This window comes from Pleuronectes platessa, chromosome 9 (assembly GCF_947347685.1).
Source record: "Pleuronectes platessa chromosome 9, fPlePla1.1, whole genome shotgun sequence".
Classification (NCBI taxonomy): domain Eukaryota; kingdom Metazoa; phylum Chordata; class Actinopteri; order Pleuronectiformes; family Pleuronectidae; genus Pleuronectes; species Pleuronectes platessa.
In genome coordinates, this window is record NC_070634.1 from 9,941,594 (window position 1) to 9,962,471 (window position 20,878).

Here is a 20,878-nt window from a genome sequence, read left to right on the forward strand (position 1 = left end):
GGTTGTCGGCTTGCAACCAATATTTCAAAGATCTCAGCAGCAACAAAGATCAAAGCATACAAAGACGGCAAAACAGATCAAAGAGCTCTAAAGGACAGGAAATGATCTGTCATAATTTCCTAAACCTTGCCTGCACTTCTTTATAAACATTAAAGAACCTCAATGCAGAAAGATTGAGATCCACTTCCAGGTGGCGCTGTTAGGCCATTTTGTGACGCCCATTTCCAAATACTCCAGAATACATACATTTTCACCACGTTCTAGTTTACTGCAAACTTTAAAAGATGTTTAAGCACGTTGAAGCCACACTGTCAAAGTGCCTATCCCACCCCACTGTCTAAGTGCCCCTGAGCAAGGAACCTTACTCCCCTGGCACCTGCTCCCCGGTGCGCCGTGCATGGCTGCCCACTGCTCTGTGTGTCCTCCTGTGTACACCAGATGGGTCATAGCAGAAAACAAATTTCCCCCCTTGCATGTTGTGTGTGTGCATGTGTGCATGTGTGTGGGACAATAAACGTAGCTTAATCGTATCTTAATCTTAATCATTCATCGTTAAAAAAAATAAAAAATTATAATAATTATTATTATTATTTCAATTTCAATAGGGCCTCACGTCTGTCAGTGTCTGTCAGTGCTCGGGCTCTAATAAAAAATAAAATAATAAAATACAGTGTACAGGCACTTTACACTTTGTTACAGGATTTAAAATGGTGCTCTACAAAATCTTAATAGAAAACAGAAAAAAGGGGATTTTGTCTGGAAAACTTGCATTAATGTATATATAATTTGGCAAGGATAATCAATAAAGGTATAAACAAATGTATTCATTCATTTCTGTCAGTTAAAAAATCCAAAGTTAACATGTTTCTATACATATTTAGAGTACCGACAATGCAAATGAAGATGGAGTATAGTTTACAGTTGAGCTTTGCAATTAGCATGTGCAAAAAGTATAATTAATATTTATATGAATCATACATTTGTAGAGAAAATCCTTCTGCAGGCTTAAGTGAAATATAAGCAGTTAAGTAAACTAGGCAAGCTTAGAAATAAACCACACACTTTAAAAGTAAAAAAGCAAATTCTGTTTCATTTAATGCAAACGTTTTACTATAAAATCACATTATTGCACTATAATATTTATCCAAAGAGGTCAGACAAGATAGAAGAACATTGTTCTGCACTTTAATAACTTTTACTTCACACACTTTAAGTATATTCTGTTGATGCTTGCATATTTTTACTTAAGTTTAATGCAGGACTTTTATTTCTTCCACCAGTATCGAACACAATCATCAGTTCCTCGCGGCCATTGGATTCCTCAGTGTTCATCTCCGCCACTTGGCGGCGACAAGGAGCCGGTTTTTCCCTCGAGTACAGTTTGTTTGGGTCGTCCTCTTCCGAGCTAACGTAAGCTAGCTGCTCTGCTTCTGCGGCCGCACCTTCACCAGCTGTCCAAGGAGATGAAGAAGTTATTCGATGACTTCAAGAAGGACATTAAGTTTAAAACAGCGGGGCCCGGAAAGAAGCTAACAGCCCCAACCACGAGGCGAGTAGCGAACTTTTCTCAGCGGCTAAAGCGCTAAAAACAGCTAGCCAACTCAGCTAGCTGGCTAACGTCTGCTCCAGTAGGTCAGCTGGTAGTTAGCTGCTGGTTTGTAATGATTACTGAGCTGCATGACAAGCTAACTAGATATATGTTGACCAGCACCCTTCACTTGGTAGATAGTTCATTTTGTCTTCTGCTACGCGTTAGCAACCACATTATATAACACTCTACATCTAATGTCAGGGCGGCTGACAGGTAATCTCTCAACAAGCTTACTCAGTCAATAGCTGAAGTAAAGTCACATTTAGCCGCAACGTTGGGTAAACAACACACGCCTGAGCTGCTCAATACGGCCTCGTGACGCATCACATGCTAATGTTGTCGTCAGCATGTGAAACACCGCGGGTCAGCTGAGGTTTGACCATCTCCACCCTCCTCTGCCCTCATCGCCCACAGCGCCAAGCCCGAGGCGGTGCAGAGCAGCTCCGGGGCCAAACACAACCGCCATCCTGCCAGCGAGGGGGCCCAGCGGGCCGGGGCCGCGGCTCTGGCCAGGATTGAACAGCAGCCCCGGCCCAAGGTCCACACCTCTCAGGACCACATCAGGAACCAGGGTGAGACACGGTGCAGCCCTCTCTTTCAAAACAACCTCGTGTGTGATCGTGTTTATACACAAGTGTTACAGACAATCAGCTAAACACTACCGTTAAGTTATCAGTAGCATACATTAATAGATACTGGGGCAGTTTTCATTTTTGGCTGAACTATGCCTTTAACGTAAATATAGGAAAGAGAAAAGAAAGAGGGCGAAAATGGTTTCTTATTGTTGATGTAAAATTTCACTGTAAATTTCTGCAGTTATTTTACTTTTCTAGTTTCTTTAATTTCTAGAGACTTTATATATATAAAGAAAATCGGTTAGGGTTAGGGTCTCCCGTGAAGTTGATAGTATTGTTTGACATTCTGCAAACTAACGGTGCATCCCTGGCATCACAACAATTCCCACTCAGGACGGTGTCTGAAACCCAACTGAGCTGATTTTCACCTCTCTCCTAACCTCACCATTTCTGTCTTTTGTTGGCTGTTGGAATATGTTGCTTCATGAAGTCATTTGAGCTGCTTCCAGACGTGCACTGAACTCAAGAAATCCTCCGGAGGTCCTGTCTGAAAACAGCTTTAGTAATGGAAGCATGGAAATTGGTTAAAAGGTCAAAATATGATGAAAATAACCTCTTCTGTCTTGGAATCTGTAAAATTGTAATTGAGCTCCTCACATAGATCGACTCGGAAGATTTCAGTCGTTTTTTTGTATGAAGTCTAACTAACTGTTGGTAGAAACCTGCGCTAGTGTTAATTATTACATGTGAAATTCTCAGAAGCAGAGCATAGTTATTTTTTCAAGTTTAAAGTTCATATGAGGGAGCTTTGACTGTGTTTGGATGACTGCCACAATTCAATGATGTGTTCAAGTAATTATTGTAACAAAAGCATATACACTTGTCTCTTGAAGGATGTATAACTGCATGATTTTCTGCTTTTGATCATAGTTAAAAGAGAACTAGAGGCGGTGGCACTGGCTGAGAAGGATAAAGCAGCGACAGCAGAGGTATGTGTCCGGCTAAATGAAGCTTTCTCAAGTTATTCGATTAATTTTATGTTTTGCTCAGCATTTAGTGTGACAACACTGTTAAAATGACTAATTTCTTTCCAGGGATCCAACGTGCCAGTGAAAGATCCCACCTGTCTCTCTGTGTCAGCTGTGTATTTCACCTGTCCACTAACTGGAGCCACTTTAACTAAGAGTGAGAGGGAAGTACACATTAAGGAGGCCATTTTTATGGTATGTTTCAATGATAATCATCACTTGTTCTTGGTTACGCTCAAATAAGAATGTGTTTACAGTCAGATTATGTCTCAGTTAATCCTGTTAGTAAAACATGTCCTGTATGTTCACGGTCAGCGGTTTGAGGAGGATGTAGTTGAGGCCTCCGTCATGATGGTCCACACATTTAACAAAGACAGAGAGAAAGTGAAGGCTGCTGTGGACATCATAAGCAAGTAAGACACTCTGCAATGATTGATAACAATACTAATGACAGAGGAAATGTTCCTTTCAGCTAGGGCTGACTTTGACGGTTTTGAGCTGTTTTTTTTACACTTCCACCAGTCAAAGAATTCTGTTAAATTTGTCTTTGTTGCTTTATCATCAGGTATGTGGATAATATATGCAAGTGTCCCACAGAGGAGAAATACAGGAAGATTAAACTCAGCAACAAGGTGTTCCAGGTGTGGAAGAAACTAGCCTCCTGCCATTTTTCTTTATTGGCTCAGAACTGATTTCATAAAAGTCATTCTTCCTGTTGTTTTCTTTAAGGAGAAAGTGCGTTCTTTGGAGGGCACCAGAGAGTTCCTGGAGGCCCTGGGCTTCATAAGTATCATGCTTCCTATAGAGGGTCAAGGTAAATTACTCCTGAGGAATGTTTCCTGTGCACTGTCCAATGGTTTTTCGCTTTCATGTCACAATCGACTTGAAGAATATAATTAGTCATTACATCTTTTCACTTGTGCCCACGTTTGCTGGAGATCAGAGGAGGAAGAGGAGTTCCTGGTGTTACCAGAGCAGAGTCCTGATGGCCTGGAATTGATGAAGGAGAGAAGGGATCGACTCCAGAGAGGCGAGCCAGTCAGAGCTCAGCTGGACAGACAACCCCAAGTGTTCAGACCCTCTCCCAACGACCAACGCTTCGATCTTCCGTCAGAATTTTACAACCTGACAGCGGAGGAGCTCAAGAGAGAGCAACAGCAGAGGTACAGACCTCTTGGTAATAGAAGCTGTGCAGACTTACTTTCTTTTAACTGATAGTGTTAGACATCAAGCTGAAAGAGACGGGCAAGAAGTTCATTGGACATGACAATTTTAAAGTATTGAGAGCGACACAGGTTGCATTTTTCTGTCCAAATCCGACCCAAGCCCATGAGAAAACTAACCAAGCCCGCCCATAACCCGACAGGCATTCTGTGTTTGCCCAAACCCGACCCAAGCCATATGCATCTAAAATAAGCAGAGGAAACTATATTATTCCTAATAGAATGTTCAAATTAAAATGGGTTGTTTAGCTAACATTAAACATTTACACAGTAAATGGATTAGAGTGGTGCAGAGCAATTCAGGTGCAAAGACTGGATTGCAACTGTTGATTTGTGGATTGGTGAAGTTATGGTTGTGATGCTCTAGCCACAGAAAATACTAACGTGCATCTCATACCCGTTCCACGACTGTGGACTGTGTTTTTCCATCAGCAATAGTTAACCTTCCAGAGAACCTGCACTCGCTGACCAGCTTGTTTTGTGTGTGTTTTGTCAGGAGTGATTTGGTGGAGAAGAACGCCATGATGCGTACAAAAGCCATGAGGGAGAGAGAGGAGCAGAGGGAGAGAAGGAAATACAACTACACCCTGCTCAGGATCAGGCTCCCTGATGGAAACCTGCTGCAGGGTAAGAACCCCCTCCTATTTTAACACACAAACATTCATGAACAAAAAGTTTTGTTAAAGTGGTCATTGTCAAAAACGTGTAAAATGTATTTTTGTGATGTCCCCGGTGGTAAATAATGAGTCAGTAATTGATTTGTGACCGCAGGCATATTTTATGCGTGGGACCGTCTGTCTGTGTTGTATGGGTTTGTTCGGGAGTCCCTGGTGGACGGCTGGCAGCCCTTTGAGCTCATTGCACCCGGAGGTGTCAAACTGCAAGAGGCAGAGGAAGTGGCGCTCGCAGAACATAACTTGGTGAGTTGCCACCAGCTGCATCACATGGTACTGGTCTACCGAAACTACTTTGAATCTAGATCAGATTTGTTGTCATGTACCAATCTGATGTTCATTAATCCAGCCTTGAAAACAGTCCCCAAAGTTAGATGCTGCAGGAAATTTGAGCCTTTTTTAATGGAAGTGTATAATTTAATGCAAGATTTATGTCCTGTAGGAACTAATGAGGTCGACAATACATAGTTTTTGTCTTTTATCGATACGGTTACATATACATTTATAAATCTATTTGGACATTGGATACCTTCAATATAAAAAAACTTTGAATAAACAAGCAAAACATCAATGTAAGTGTTGTGGATCTGGACAACAGCGCGCTCACAACAACAGCAACTGCTTCTGCTGTTCAGGGATCTGCCTACTGAGTCAATCTTCACTGAACTTTGAATAAACATAAGCAAAAGCATACCGAAGTGCCATATTTGACACAATCCTGTATTAGCACTTTGCCACAGTCAGTTAGTATTCATATCTGTATGTTCTTCTTTGCACTTTGCTGCAGTCAGTTAATATTCGTGTCTGCATGTTGTGTCTAAGGTCCCTGCAGCTCTGCTCACCTTCTCCTGGGATGCAGCCGTGCAGGCAGATATCGCAGCTGCAGGTGGAGAGAGCCCCTCCCTTCTCAAACCGGGACTGCTGGAAACCATTCAGACCCTGAACTGAGTAGAAGTATTCTGTCCCCAAACTCTTTCCTGCTATGACTCTCCCTGGCACTGCAGGGGGTGAAGTTACTCCTTCCAAAACAACTAGTGATGAGTGTTACTAGCTTAAGTCAGTAGCAGCGATAGACGAGGGGCAACTTCGCCCCGATGCACTTGTTTTGCTGGGCGCAACCCTTCTCTCGTCACTGTGGGGTAAACGTCCCCCTTCAGTGTGTCTCAGCAACACATTCTGCTGAAGAAGCACCATTAAGTCATCTAAGGAGAAAGCAGGGTACGAGTGTGGTTAGTAATGCATCCTGAATGTACATGCTGTGTAGTGAACAGATTGGCAGCGGTCGGCTGTGCTCTACCCTACAGTCAACCTGTCAGGTATATTTCTCGTGGCATGTGGAGAGACCTTGTTTTAACTGTCGGCACTCCGCCCTCCGTTCCTTTTTTTTTTTTTATGTTGTCAAAGATTTTAGTTCACCTTGCTTCCAACTGTTGAATCTGGAAACCAGAATAGCCAAGTCCCAACAGTCCCTTTTAAAGCTAGGGTTGGTAATCTTGGAAAAGCAAGCAGGCTCAAGCTACACTTTGGGGAAAAAGGCAATCTATACATCCCACTCCATGTCATCGGCCCTCTTGTTAAAGCTATGCCCCCATATAGTGCGACAAACGCAACAAATTTAAAAGAGATAAATAATACCTCCTGGTGAAAAAGCGGTGAGACACGCGTAGAAGACAGAGATGTCAAGAGAGTTTGAGGTCTAAAGAGCTTTGTGTTGTAATGACAATTGTGTGATCCCAGCAACAGAATTAATAGGACTTCATGGGTTCTTCCCTGACCCGCCGAGTTTCATGAAATCTGTTAAGTTATTTGTGTGTAATCTTACTGACAAAGAAATACACCAAGACATAACCTCAGTGGCGTAGGGCTGGTCGGATACATATTTAGTATCTCAGCCTCTACAGCAGCTCTTGTGATTCAGCTTGGTGTCATTGCACTGGCTTCTTTCAAGACTGTCTGGCGCTTTGTTTGGCAGTGTTGTGAGTTCGCTCAGTGTTTAATCCGTCAGCTGATCTGATTGGGTGTGATAAGGTGTCTCTGTTAACACACACAAACTTGTGTTGCCCGTCTTGTCCTCTTCGGTGGCGTAACACTCCTCAGTGCTGTACTACAGTTTTTTGTGTTTGCTTGCGTATGAACATAAAATCCCAGATCATCAAACATGTTTTTTCCGGATGGTTTGACTTACAACTGAGGTCCAAAGCTCGGGCAAATGTTTATTCAACCCCTCACCTAATTTTTTAGTGTGCTGTCAATTCTAATACCAAAATAATTCTAATTTTGAGAACTTTTATTTAAAACTGTTTGAAAGACCTAATATACAATGATTGATATCTTAACTGCAAAAGCTGAAAAAGCCTCACTTTAACTTAAATTATGAATTACAGTTGTGATAAAAGTGGGTTCCTGTCGTCCGGAGGTGGTTTGTTTGTATCAAACACATTTAATTCAGATTAAAACGGTTTATTCTTCAGTGGTATGTGACATTTCACTGAATCCACATGGAGTAAATGCAACTAAAGATTACCCCGAATGTTCGTTCTATCTTTTAGATCCACCTTTTTGTCTGAGAAGTTTTTGTTATGTTTGTTAGTTGAATATATCTGTTGAGCCTGTACAAGCCAATTCATTTCTCCTGCTTGTGGTTGGTTAAGATGAAAACGACCTACCTCTCACCACACATCTCCAGTGAGTCAAAAACAAACGTAGATCTTAAACATGTTGGCCTGTGTTGAACTTTTTCATCACCACCTTCCACCTGTACCTCTGCCACAAACACACATTAACTTCTACCTGCCATGTTAATGTCAAGGATTTGTTTTTTGTTTAGTTCCAGTGTTTGAGGGCGGGTCCGCCATGAGCAAGAGTTCTGCACTCCACCGGTTTCAATGGAAGGGTGCAAATGAGTTCTCAGCAGTGTAACTTTATTAAAAGACTTAGCGAGCAGGTGTGATCTATCCAGATGTTCTGAGTTGTGTTCTGTTGCGTTTTAACCTGCCTGCATTAAAGATCGCTTGCACTGCATCTTGTTTTTCAAAACAGAACCGAGGCATGACTGTTTATTTCCATTGTGTATCTAAAGAGAAGCCTTTCTACAACTACTCCTATGACCAACGATAGGGCAACTATCACAGTTCTGAATTCCCTGAAAATGGTTACTGAACACAACCAAAAAAATTCAAAAAGAAAAGATTTTAACAGTTTAGGGTCTCATGAGTGTTAAATCTCTATTACTCCATCTCCGATTTTCATCAAATCGGATCACAGAATCAGTTTAATACACAGCTTCCTGAAGGTTTTCATCCCATTTCTTTCTCTAATTATCCATGTAATTCACGTTAATAAGAACATGAGCATTTAATTCTAATTGCATAACTTACATGACTAGACATGGTGTAAAGCGAGCCATATTTATTCAACATGGCTTATTGAATAAAACCATGATATGGCCTAACCCACATTTAATGCAGTTTGTTGTAACAACACATCAGCAGAAACTATTTTCAGCATGAAATAAGGTGGAAGCAGCTTCACTTGTAAATGCTTCTCATGTCGCAGTAGACTGGAGGACAACCGTTTGAAGGCAAACCATGAATCTCCTTGTCCAATCATATTCCAGGCATCAATCCAATCAAAATTTGTAAAAGGATATGAGCAGTTGAAAAGTTTAAAAAGGACGATAGAATAATTGTAGCTTTTACTTCTGATTAATTCTCGTCGATTTTTCCTGTAGAGACAGTCTGGTACTAAAGATATCAGCAGGATAAATGTTGGTTGGTAAAATATTCACTAAATTTCAGTCAGCTGCTAACTTAGCCGGAGTCTCGGTGCACAGAAAGTCAACTGAACATGTGGAAATGTGTCCAGGAAACTCCAGAGGAAATTACCAAAACAGTATATCATTTACCTATTCATACAGATTCAAGCTCTAACTGCTAGCTAAGGGGTTGACCTCACTTTACACGTTCCATGTCCGCTGAGAGTTGTGTTAAATTCATACTAAAATGAGGGTCGGCGTCAGTCTGGTGTTCCATCATGCGTACATGATCCAACATTCCTGGGGAGCATGCACAGCCGATGTGTATAGTCAGCGCAGTCACAAATTATGGGCTGCACGCGGATGTCAGCATAGGGGACCGTGCTAACAGCAGAGACATGTTAGGATGAAGACTGGTGTACGCGAACTGAATTCCCCTTTAGATCCATCAACAAAATATTGTTTGAAGGGTTGAATATATGTGACAGAACCCCCCCCCCCAAAAAAAAACAAATTACATCCACTGTTATTGTCTCATCACTGACGATCAGTTTCCTGCACTAAAAAACTGTTTTTTTTAACTGAAATATTAGCGTGCTGAAATAGTGATGGCATCACACAAGCAAAGTTACCCAGATGAAGCTGCAAGGAATGAAGGAGATATAAAAGTGCAGTACTTTTATTCATGTTTAATGAATTTATCCTGTTCAAGTACTCTTGAAAATACAGAAAATACATATTTATAAAACACGTGACACTGGACCTAATTGTACAAGTACAGCTCTAGCAACTACACCAGTGAGTTGTCAGAATCAGAAATTGCAGAATAAATGCACCCACTGAAACCAAAAGGGGAAAATTCTGATAGACTTTCAACCTCTCATTTCCCAACTAATTTCTGGTTAACTATATACATTTAGAGCGTAAAAAATTCCATGTCTTTAATTCAACATGTCAAAAATGTAAATAATGCTGTTCTTAACATCTTGGGTGCTTCTTCGAGAAATTAGGTATTTCCATTCTGCTCTTCCTCCCTCTGTTCAACCCAATCTGCTGTAGCTAAAGCAGTGCCAGGAAGACGCCACCTTCCCCTTTAAAGAGGCCCACGCCAAACATGCCCAATTGAAACTTTACTGCAAACAAATCAGACCAATGGTTACTGGAAAAATCTGCCCTCAAAAGTCAAGTCAGACACTGATTCTAGGCACAATTATGTTTTAACGGCAAGATGGCTCCTGACTCTTTAAAAATAATTATTAGGTGAGAGGGAACTCACGATACTGAGCAGATGCTGCCTGCTGCGAGTTGCCTGTACCAGGGTGTGGTGATTCATGTTGCACGAACATGAAGCACCACAGAGTTCAGAGGCGGGAAGGAGAAATTTGTGAGGAAACGGGAATAGCTTGGTTGGGGGAGACTGCATCCGGTTCTCAGGCAGTGGCGAGTGCAGGAGCGGCGCTGGCCAGAGGGAGAGCAGCTGCGTCGGAGGGGGTGACTTCCATTAGGACGTCACCATCACTGGAGGATTTCTCTCTGTTTGGGCCTGGAGAGTAACATTTTAAGAGGTTTTATTAACATCATCAAAAAATGCAGGAAATCAATTTTGAGAAGGGTTTCTATTAAGAGTAAACTCCTTTAGTTTGGGTACTAAGAGGTCAACAGTAACCGCCCACTGATAGAAGGGCTCTGGTTCAGGAAGTAGATTTCCCATTTATTTTCTCAATTGATATTTCAGAAAATCCTCAAATTTGTTTATAGCCTGAAACCAGGCAGACCAGTTAGGATAGGAGATGAATAATGGCCGTGGAACATTTTATTGCAACAAAAAGAAATTGGAAAACAGAAAAAAGTATAAGGAATATATATATATATATATACACTGTTTTTTATACACAGTGTATATAATTATTTTAAGAATGAAGGAACCACACATCTAATATAAAGTCAAAGACCTGAATGTAACCGTGTATTAAATATATGTTCGCAATATATTGTAGTTTGTGTCTTGTATAGATGTATATAGGGTTTCATATAGTGTAGCATGTGTAACGTTAGTGTTGTCAGCAACATGGTACAGTGCTTTGTTCCACGACTGTCATAATAGGTAATCGGGGTTGCTCAGTGGTAAACAACACTGCAAAGCTGAACCATCTGATTGTAGCCAACGTGACTCACAGCTGTGGTTAACCTTTCCATGGTAACCTCGAGCTCCACCAATTAGAGCCGTCTCTATTACACCTGAGGATTGTGGGTAGTGCAGCCCTTTTCCTTGATATTGCAAATCAAATGTGCTATCCATAAGGATTTGTGGCTCTTGTACCTTGTGGTGAATCCCACTTGGATTTTGACAATATTATGGCTGATAATCATAATCTCTTCCAAAAATGAATGGGATGAAGCTGTTGAGCTCTATGGCCTCATATTTCCTTTTCTCCTATTTTGAAAACACTTCTGATCTGGAGTTGGATCAACTCTGCCTCAGTTCTTCAGAGACGATTACCAATTGAACAGTCAGAAAGAACATTTGTATGTTGAAAAAAATCCCCTAAACTGCCAATTAATCATGGGTTCTTCCTTGAATCATGCCTCACCCCTACACAAAATGTCATGAAAATCAGTATGGTAGTTTTCGCGTAATCCTGCTAACAAATAAGTAAACACTGAGAAAACATAACCTCCTTTGCAGAAGCAATAAGAAAAACTGTAAAGGCAGTTGTAGAAGCTTATTGTTTATTCTTCTTATGTAACTCACCAGTCTGTGTGGCGATAATGACACAGTCTTCCTCATCATCCTCCTCAGTGTCAGCCTGAAAACCGTCTGCTTCCGTCTGGACAGAGAAGTGACACCACGAGATGGTATTAAACTTGAGAAAATCACATTTGCTGTTTAAAAATGTATTGTAAGAGGTAACTAATAAGTTACCCTACCTGCTCGGGATCAGTGCATCTCTTCATGAACTTGGTGATTGACATGCTCCCTGTGCTCTTCCTCTTGTTGGATGAAGATGTGGTGGAGGAGGTCTGAGGTGTAGTAGGAGAGTTTCCCTGAGAGCCCGTGGCAGCCTGGGGTTCATCGCGGGACTCTTCTCGGGCCCCTGCGGTGAGGTAGGTCCACTGGCAGGGCAGTGGAAGAGCCTCCTGGCCCAAACGGGACAGGACCTCTGTGTGCACGTACCAGCAGCAGCGCCTGTAGGTTGAACGCTTCTCGTAAACAGCATTGCCCTTGATGAGCCGCTTCACGTGTATTCTGCAGCGAGAGGGGAAAAAACGGATTATTTAATACTGAAAAAAAAACAAAGAGTACTGAGTAACAACTTATTGGAACAGCAAACCCATCTCTATGCTTTACAATTACACTTCTTTTGACAGGGATGTTTTAGGAGATTTGTTTAAATTAGTAAAAGAGGGGTATTCATATGATATTTACATGTAGTTTCATGTATTTTATGCCACATACTCAGTCTTAAACTCACCTGGTGGGGATGTTTTCTGTTGAGCTCTGGGGGCTGGACGGTTTAGGTGGGGATGATGATGAAGAGGATGAAGTCTGCCGACGACAAAACTCCTGATATTCTGTGATGATCACTTTGCTGCTGTTGACGTTGCCATGCAGAAGAGGCAACAGCTGAGCGAGCACTGTGAGACAAAAAAGAAGCCCGTTTTTAGAAAATTGCTAAATCAACTTTTAAATCGAGAACAAAAATACATTTTAAGATTAATTTAGTTCAAACTGGATCATTTAAGCTTATCTGAAAGATACATTTAAGAAAAACTTGCTTAACATTATTATGCTTACCAGAGTGACTAATTATTGAATAACAAATATTATAATTAAGGAAGTAGAGACAAGTAAGTAAAACAAAACAAGCACACACACACACACACAAGCAAGCCCCTAACAGTCTCTGATTATATTTCTAGCAGCTGATGACAAAGGAAACAGAACAATAATATTGTGCCACCATACTTCAGTGTAGCACCATCATATATAGAATTTCTGGCAAAAAATACTTTAACAGTGTTGAGGTTTTCTGGCCATTACCCAATCCAAATTGTTTCAGTGCATTTCTGCTGTGTGTCTGCAGCAGAGCTGTAATGTGAGGTTTTTGGTATGACTGCTATATTTCCTCAAATAAAAGTATGGCTATATACAGTGATAAATGCCAGGACTCTTCCGGTCCTGCAATAGCAAACAAAACCTTGTTAAAACGAATTAATGGATTCAATAGACAATAGTGACACTTACATTGCGCTTCTCTCTGACACTTCTGCGACAGCTCCTCTGCGCTCAGGCTGGTGTCTGCTTTGGGTAAAGGCTCAACCAGACACACAGCATAAGGCTGGAGAAGCTCCAGACCAGGTCCTTCTCCCTCCCACACGCAGCCCCTCACCACCGGCTCCAGCACCTTCATCTTCTTCTTGGTGGACATTAGCTCGTCCCATTCCCTTGCTTTTAGTCTCTGCCGCTGTTTCTGGTTCTCCTGGTCGCCACTCTTCAGGGAGAATAAATTAATTTGTTAGAAGGTGCAAACAGGAAGAATTTTGAAAACACAAACATCTTAATACCCATATGTCAGATTAAGGGGTGAAATATTCAACTTTATAAAACAAATGTCACGCCCTACCTCCTCTTCCACCGCCACCTCATCATCGGAAAGGTAGCCATGAGGAACGAAGAAGCCATCGTTATCATCATCATCTTCACCTCCTTCCTCCTCATCTTCCTGAAAACGATCAAGAATTCAAAGTTTTTTATAAAGTGCACCCATCTGCTTGATGTGAAAACAAAATCAATAATAAGACTAATTTGTCGCTTCACACAGTAAATACATTCAGAACAATATTTAACAATCAGAGTCAAGGCACTATTTCAATCCTGAAACAGATATGAAAAAAAAAAAATCTAAATTGTAAACTAAAATTTTAAAGAATTCCTTGAAGACAAAGATGATTAAAAGGAAAATCATATCAGTGAGATTTCAATAGTGTATGTTTTTCTGTAGGCAGAAAGTGGTTGCTTCTTTGAAAATTCAAATTATTCTGTTTCATTACGTCAAGAATTTTGAGTCAGCTGCTGAATAGCCAACTTTTCAGCAACCCAACCACTATCCTTTAAAGAAAGCCATATGTTATGATTTTTATGGAAAGATTATCTGTGAATTCTATAGAAATTGTCACTGCTCTACAAGCTGTTGTATGAAACCTGCTGCTGCGATCCCCCACTATAGAAGCATCATCCATAGAAAACTTATTAAGATAAAAGAAATGAGCAATGAAACTTACCCCTTCACTATGTGACAAAGACTCTCCTGGCTCCTCTTCCTCCCACTCTTCATCACTGTCCACCTCATAGTCCAACAAATCCTGTGGTGTCAGAACACAGCTGTTAGCACCAAAGCTAAATGAATATAATTTATATTATCAAATCAGAGATAAATTCATATAAGTCATCAAAAAGCATGCGAATGTAATCTGGGTTCTCAGTTGATTGAGACCGCTGTGTTACATTTAAACATCTGCAAGTGTAATCAATTCAATCTGCAATTTAACAAGACGTAAATGCTTTGAACCACAGTGAACTTTACTTATGAGGTGTTGACTATACTGAATAAAAAGAGACAGGCCTTTTAAAAATAGTTTTACCTTGTCCTGTGTGAGGGGGCAGCGAGGTTTGATTTGTGTACTCTTTTTACTCCAGGTGCCCCAGTACGCTGGACGGTAATTCTCGTGAAACCGCAAAAGCTTCATGGGTCCGTAACGTTTGCGGTCCGGAACTCCTTCTGGTTTAGGGCCATCCAATGTTATAGACTCACTGAGGAAATAATACACATGGGGTGAGACAATGTCTACCAGTTATCAAACAGTTCAAATTCCTCCAGTTTTTTTCTCCTCACAGTTGAGTCAAGCCTGGTGCATCTTTATCAAGAATACAAATGAAATCAGTAACAATCACAGCATATTCTCATGGTTGTGGTTACTATGCCAATTTGTGAATCATGATGCACACCGCCTGTATTAGCTTCTCGGCTGTAAGAATTTGAAAGTAGTCTGTCATGACAGTAAACTGTTGGTTAGATGAAACAAGCAATCTGACAATATTATTTTTTATTAAGCTCTAAATGTATGAAATAATCAACACTGTCACTTTTGACCAATATCACACTGATATATTAACAATATGCAGAAAAGTTCTAACGTTGGCTGTACAAGTTTGAAATGTCTTGATTCTTGTATGAATCGCAAGGCAGACGACTCTCCATCGATGTAATGACAGAAAATAATCTATTCAGGTTTGGAGCTACCTTTAGTAATGTCCCACCTCTAAATAAAACACCACTGCTCCAGGATCCAGACAGACGCAAATTAAAGGTTCCATCGTCCTGAGTTTTTATAAAGATCATTATTACGTGTGAGTGATAGAAAAGAGCAGAGTCACTTGTTGACCAGAGCGGAATAAGGCACATCAGTGCAGTGGCACTGCCAAGGGGGAATAAGCAGGGCCGCCTTGATACTAAAGGCTTTAAATCAGTGTTTTTTTCTTAGGTGCAGCTAGGGCGGGACGATAACATTTCTTCAAATCGTGTCACGATAATTTTTTTCTTAGCACCATTGCACTGGGGCGCATTGCTTTATGCAGGAAAACAATTAACTCTGCTCCTCTGATGTTTTTTCAAATTACTCCAGCATAGAACTGATAATCACATTTATTTAGATATTAATCGAAGATGCCGGAGCTCCATCGTTCTGGTCACTTTAACCCTGCTGTCCTGAAAAACTAAAAGAAACCTGAAACCTGCTAAAACATCAAACAAGGCAGAAAACATGAATCGATTAAGTTTAATCACTGCATCGATGCAGTCGTCAGCCTCTTTGCAGGAACCCAACCGTTAGCACGTGTGGGGCTGCTCCTCCTACACTCTGTGCTGTGCGTCAACCTAACCTGATGTGGCTATAACTCTATTCCAGCCACATGATAGGTTCAGTGCGGTGCTGCTGTCATTATCATTTGCGGTTAGTGTTGTCTGTCAAAGATGGACAGGATGAGCTCTATCGACCATGTCTTATCTAAATTCATGACAGATTGTATTAATTGATGGTAAAAGAAGTCTCACCAGAGTGCGTCTGTCCGCCTGCGTTTGGTGGGTCCTGACTGACGGGGCTTTTGTCCAATCCAGTCTTTCAATCCATTTAGGTTATTACTTGGATTCAACAAACACCGGTCAAGATCCTCCAAAACAGAGTCCGCACACTGAACCCGACACAGCGGTGCCAGAGACATGTGTCCTTTTATCTCAAAAGGAGCAAACTTTCCACATGCGGCTGCAAGAGTCTGAAACAACATAGGGACAAAACAAGTTGTAGATTAGATATTTGAAGTTATAAATGCAATTTGACTTATTGCTACATAAGTTTAGAGCAATTTCCCATTATTAGATTGATACGACCCATCAGTCAGTTTTGTGTCACTAGTTTCATATTGAACATACAAAGAAACTTCTTTATTATTCCCATACATCGATATATTTGTGGCTGCCTACTAAATTATCAACACTTATATATATTGATTTTATATTTCTTGTTTTACCTTTAACAATAAGAGTAAATTATTATTTAACTGAAGCTGTTGGCAGTCACATTGATTGGCTCAGCCCCTCCTGTCCCTGCTCTCTCTCTCATTAACACATTGACAATGGACCAGTCTGTTATGGTCGGACTGGCCATCAGTAAGACTGGGAGACAACCTATCACAGCAGGGGCAACAACATGAACGATGTTGACCTAATCCAAGAAAAGTTCAAGTGAAACCAATCTCACATATGAGATCTACTGACCTTGGGAGCTTGTTGGATCTTGGCTATCTGCAGAAAACGTGTAATTTCTGCTTTCTCCGCTTTCATGCGCTGTAAACAGAAACATGTACATATAAAAAAAAGTCGGTAAACTCCACCAAGCTCAGGCAACATTTCTGTTTAAACTTACATCTTTCTCTTCCTTCAACCGTTTCTCTTCGTCCTTCACTCGCTTGTCCTCTTCTCTCTTCCGTTTTTCTTCGAGCTTGGCTCTAGGGAAAATTTAAGCACAACAAAAAATGTTCTGTACTAAAACACTTTTATCCTGCAGACTTATGGAGCCAAAAATGATCTGATGCCAAAAAAACTCTAGACTTTAGAGTAACAGGAACTTTTCGTTACTCACTCTAGCTTGGATTTCCTTAGCTCCTCTTTTGCTTTTAACTTGTCTGCTTTTTCCTTTTCTTCCTTCTCTTTTTTCTCTCGCTTCTCTCGCTCATCTTTTTCCTTTTTCTCGCGTTTTTCCCTTTCTCGCTCCTCCTTCAGTTTGCGAGCCTCTTCTTTCTTTTTCTCTTTTGCAGCTTTGGCCTCTTCCTTTTGGCATTCCTTCTCCTGACGCAAACGAAGCCTCTCCTCTTGTTCTTGTAAACCCTGCATCGCACAATGCAGAAAATTGTTCACACTAAATAAATATTGGAACGAATGGCAAATACAACCTGTAACAAGTCATTGTGTTTCAATCAATGTTTAAAAAAAAAAGACAAATAGAACTGTAACCTTCAACGAGCTTCTTCTGAGCTTCTTCTGATCGTCTGGTATCTTGGGGGTCGTCTTTGGCTCCTATGAGAAGGGGGGGGGGGGGACAAATCTGATAACCAGTCTGACAATTTTTGTAAAATAAATTTGACTGTGCTTGAAACATCTTAAAAAATGCTATTATCAGCAGACATATTTGTCCAAATAAACAGTTTATTTGGACAAATACATGTATTTAACAATTAACATTTATTACGGCTAATCTTACACAGCCCTCAGTGGGATTACACAGAAAGCAGAGAGATGTGCATACTGTAGGTGTTGTAGTGGGTGTAGGGTCATCACTCTTGGACTTCTCTGGAGAACTTTCAGACATGGAGCTCACTGATGAGGCTGACTGTACGGACTTATTTCCCAAACTGGAAACATTTTCTGACTCATTCGGCTCCTCTGGTTCACTGTCAGAATCCTGTGTTATGTCAAGCTGAGAAATAGATGTTTGATTTCCATCATCTTCATCATCATCATCCGCCGCCTCCTCCTCCTCCTTCTCTTCTTCATCATCATCATCACTATGGACAACTGCACAGTCTACAGTGTGTGTCTGAGTTTGATTAAGGTTGCTGGATTTCTCCGAAGAGGCAGTTTTGTCTTTGCTGTGTTGCTTGTCTTTTGTCGGGGGGCAGGGAGAAGGAGGGGCAGGGGAAATAAGGCGTTTTACAGGAGACAAGTCTTTGTCCTCAGTCAGATCTACAACCGTGTTCTTGTTAGAGGCCGTGGGGCACCTTTGGCTCAAGAAGCCATCGAGGGGGCCGCGGCCATTAACCAAGGGTTGTCTGGGGAGAGGGGAGGACTCATTCTCATTTTCTCTGTCTGAAGGCTCGGGGTAGGCATGTGCACAGGGGCGTTTATGTTGGTGGTTCTCTTTGGGTTCAGAGTTCAGGCGCTTGAATGGGAGACGAGCTGCGGGCAGAAGAAAAATAGTCACCACCACACTTGTGTTGTATATAATGTAAAACAGATGATGAGGTCAATTCAAAGTTGTTCATTAAAATGCTGTCAGGGAGGCTTAAAACGGTTATATTTAAACATTACACAATATTACAGACATAACTAAAATCATGACCGAGCTACACCTTGTGAAGATCTTTTCTGAAGTAGCAGGGCTAATAGTTGCACTTTTATGAGCTTGTGCTATAAGGTAATTATAAAATCAATCAGCATAGTACAAATATATAAAGCTGCAACAATCAAGGTCACTTTAATGTAAGGTATAATCAGATTTGATAGTGTTAAAGTTATGAACCCTCAATGCCAGATCAACAATATCTGAGGTCTAACTCTGACTTATCTTTCTATTGTGTCTTAACTCATGAAAATTGAACTTTGGTTTTTTACCTTGTACAAATTTCTTGTTGGCATTTTTGCTTGGCTTACGATCCATGCCTGAGAAGAACAAAAACAGTGGCACGTCAGAAAAGCATACATCATGTCAAAACTTCACTTCACACTGTTTAGAGACAGATAACAGACATAATGAAGCTGCGTGGATACTGGTCAAAGAAAATCATAAAATGAGAGTTCGGACAAAAAAATGGCACATGAATCTTCTTGAAGACAGTGCTGTCAATGAAAACAACGACCACCACTCCAAACAAAGCTTTCAAAGATAACTCGTGAGCATACATATATCAGAAATAACAGTAACCTTGATGTAGAACGGCCATTTGACACATTGACTCCCATCATTTCCCTTTTGTTTACTGTACTGCTGTCGTGACCATACGCCGGTGCAGCTACTGCAGTGCGTCTTAACGTCCTCATCACGTTTGTTTAATGTGCAGCTTTGTTAAAGTGCAGTTATTTATGGTGTTTTAATGAATGCCAGAACATTGTCCATCGTCGACGTGTTTGGTAACATTGTGACAATGAATGTAATGGTTGTGTTTGGTTTGCTCTCCCGCCAACCGGGGCAGTAGGCCCGGTCTGGTCCGCAGGGCACGCACCTTAGTGCTGCCGGGGAAAAGGAGATCCGCCCGGCTGCAATCTGAACCTCCAGAAACCCTCTTATAACCACAATGAAGTGTTCTAACGTTGTGTGCCACGACCACTGAGAATGTGGATGTGTGAACGAGCTACGACCAAACCTGAGCTGTGGAGGGGCTCACCTATGACACTTTCATGTTTGGTGCTAACGTGAACCACCTCACAAGGCGCTAGCCTTGGTAGCCTGTGTGCTAACCTAACAAAACTAGCATCTGTGCCAAGAACTCTTGGCCGGAGCTACGAGCTAGCTGCAGAGCAAACCGGCCTACACACTTTTAACTACAATACAACATAGGCATGCCTGGAAACACATGTGTATTTGTGTGTATTTTGAATCACAAATTTCTTAACCATGACTGTTATTTTTAAGTGACGTTTAATCTTCGAGTAGCAATTAGCAATACCGGTGTTGTATCGAAGTCTGTTTCCCAATCGATATGATCTCCCCCTAACCTTTCTCTGAATCGAGACTCTAACGTTATATCTCTAAATACGTCAAGTTTTACCTGTGATGTTTATTCGGAGGTTTATATCAAAAACTAACCCCTGACCGGTGGCATGCTAGCTGTGCAAGGCTAGTTTTAAAGTGTGAAAGCTTAGCGGCAGAGTTACACATTAAATCAGTTAACACTTGTCACGTAGCAGTGACAACAGCAAGCGTTGACTGGTGTCGTCGGAGGAAATTAGGTTTTTGGCCTTGCTTTACCGAGCCTTTAATGGCGGAGTTTTTTTATATTAATGGGAACTTTGTCATCACTCTGGGCTCGACTTATAGAAAAAACACGGAACTGCAGCCCCGCACAGTGCACTAGTAATCATTTTGGGAAAGTTGAAGAGCATTTGCACGCCCGCTAGACGTGGCATTATCGTTACCTCTTCTGCGGGGTGTCGATGCTGCCAAGTGTCCGTCCACAGATGGGTTTTCCGCCGCCAACATCCCAAACACTGACCGGGGGCTCGAGTCGGCTTCGATTCCACCGGCGAAAACAACTTCAGAACCACGGAACAGTTTGCGTAGACACTCGAGGACAGCCCCGATGCTAAACAAACAGCTACGCGGGCACCTCAACTACGTGTATTTCTAATCTATTTCACAGAAAACATGACGCAGACGCCGTCCTCCTCTCCCACACTCTCCCTCGGTTTACCCCGATGTCTGCCTCGCGCTCAGTCGGAATTGGCGGGAGTGTGTCGCTTGCTTCCATAACCTCCTCTGATTGGTCAGCACCAATTCACTGCGCGCTGCAGTAGGCGCTTGATTTAAACACCCGAGCTGCACTTTGCTCGGTGTTCCGTGTGTTGAAGCGCTTTGGGCAATTTGAAACCACATCAAAGCTTTACATTTTGTACGATAGTTGAATTTGACAACATATCGAATCGGTCATGTGAGTTAACGTTTTCCAATGGACCCGTTATCTGTTGTTATAAACATACTATCCAC

At 41.5% G+C, this 20,878-nt stretch overlaps 2 protein-coding genes across 2 annotated transcripts; one reads left to right on the plus strand and one right to left on the minus strand.

Annotated features, from left to right (window-relative positions):
• The first annotated feature begins 1,379 nt into the window (after window positions 1–1,379).
• On the plus strand, window positions 1,380–8,132 carry ubxn6 (UBX domain protein 6). The gene is made up of 11 exons (XM_053430835.1): window positions 1,380–1,549; window positions 2,006–2,163; window positions 3,097–3,155; window positions 3,261–3,389; window positions 3,510–3,607; window positions 3,760–3,835; window positions 3,924–4,008; window positions 4,138–4,357; window positions 4,914–5,044; window positions 5,189–5,337; window positions 5,914–8,132. The coding sequence occupies exons 1-11, from the start codon at window positions 1,464–1,466 to the stop codon at window positions 6,037–6,039; spliced, it is 1,317 nt and encodes a 438-aa protein (XP_053286810.1). The 5' UTR covers window positions 1,380–1,463; the 3' UTR covers window positions 6,040–8,132.
• A 1,376-nt stretch (window positions 8,133–9,508) lies between these two features.
• On the minus strand, window positions 9,509–20,638 carry chaf1a (chromatin assembly factor 1, subunit A (p150)). Its single transcript, XM_053430828.1, has 16 exons — window positions 20,311–20,638; window positions 18,790–18,837; window positions 17,705–18,354; window positions 17,413–17,475; window positions 17,042–17,286; window positions 16,826–16,907; window positions 16,678–16,746; window positions 15,958–16,175; window positions 14,489–14,657; window positions 14,129–14,209; window positions 13,471–13,569; window positions 13,092–13,338; window positions 12,319–12,481; window positions 11,774–12,092; window positions 11,598–11,673; window positions 9,509–10,388 (listed from the first exon to the last, which is right to left on the minus strand). Exons 1-16 carry the CDS (start codon window positions 20,372–20,374, stop codon window positions 10,276–10,278), a joined length of 2,706 nt encoding a protein of 901 aa, XP_053286803.1. The 5' UTR covers window positions 20,375–20,638; the 3' UTR covers window positions 9,509–10,275.
• Window positions 20,639–20,878: the final 240 nt, after the last annotated feature.

Coding starts and splice junctions, on each gene's coding strand:
- chaf1a (XM_053430828.1), bottom strand. CDS start 20,374: ATGTTGGCGGCGGAAAACCCATCTGTGGACGGACACTTGGCAGCATCG. Junction 18,838..20,310: donor ATCGACACCCCGCAGAAGAG/GTAACGATAATG, acceptor TGTTCTTCTCAG/GCATGGATCGTAAGCCAAGC. Junction 14,658..15,957: donor AGGCGGACAGACGCACTCTG/GTGAGACTTCTT, acceptor TTATTTCCTCAG/TGAGTCTATAACATTGGATG.
- ubxn6 (XM_053430835.1), top strand. CDS start 1,464: ATGAAGAAGTTATTCGATGACTTCAAGAAGGACATTAAGTTTAAAACA. Junction 3,836..3,923: donor TCAGCAACAAGGTGTTCCAG/GTGTGGAAGAAA, acceptor GTTTTCTTTAAG/GAGAAAGTGCGTTCTTTGGA. Junction 4,009..4,137: donor GCTTCCTATAGAGGGTCAAG/GTAAATTACTCC, acceptor GCTGGAGATCAG/AGGAGGAAGAGGAGTTCCTG.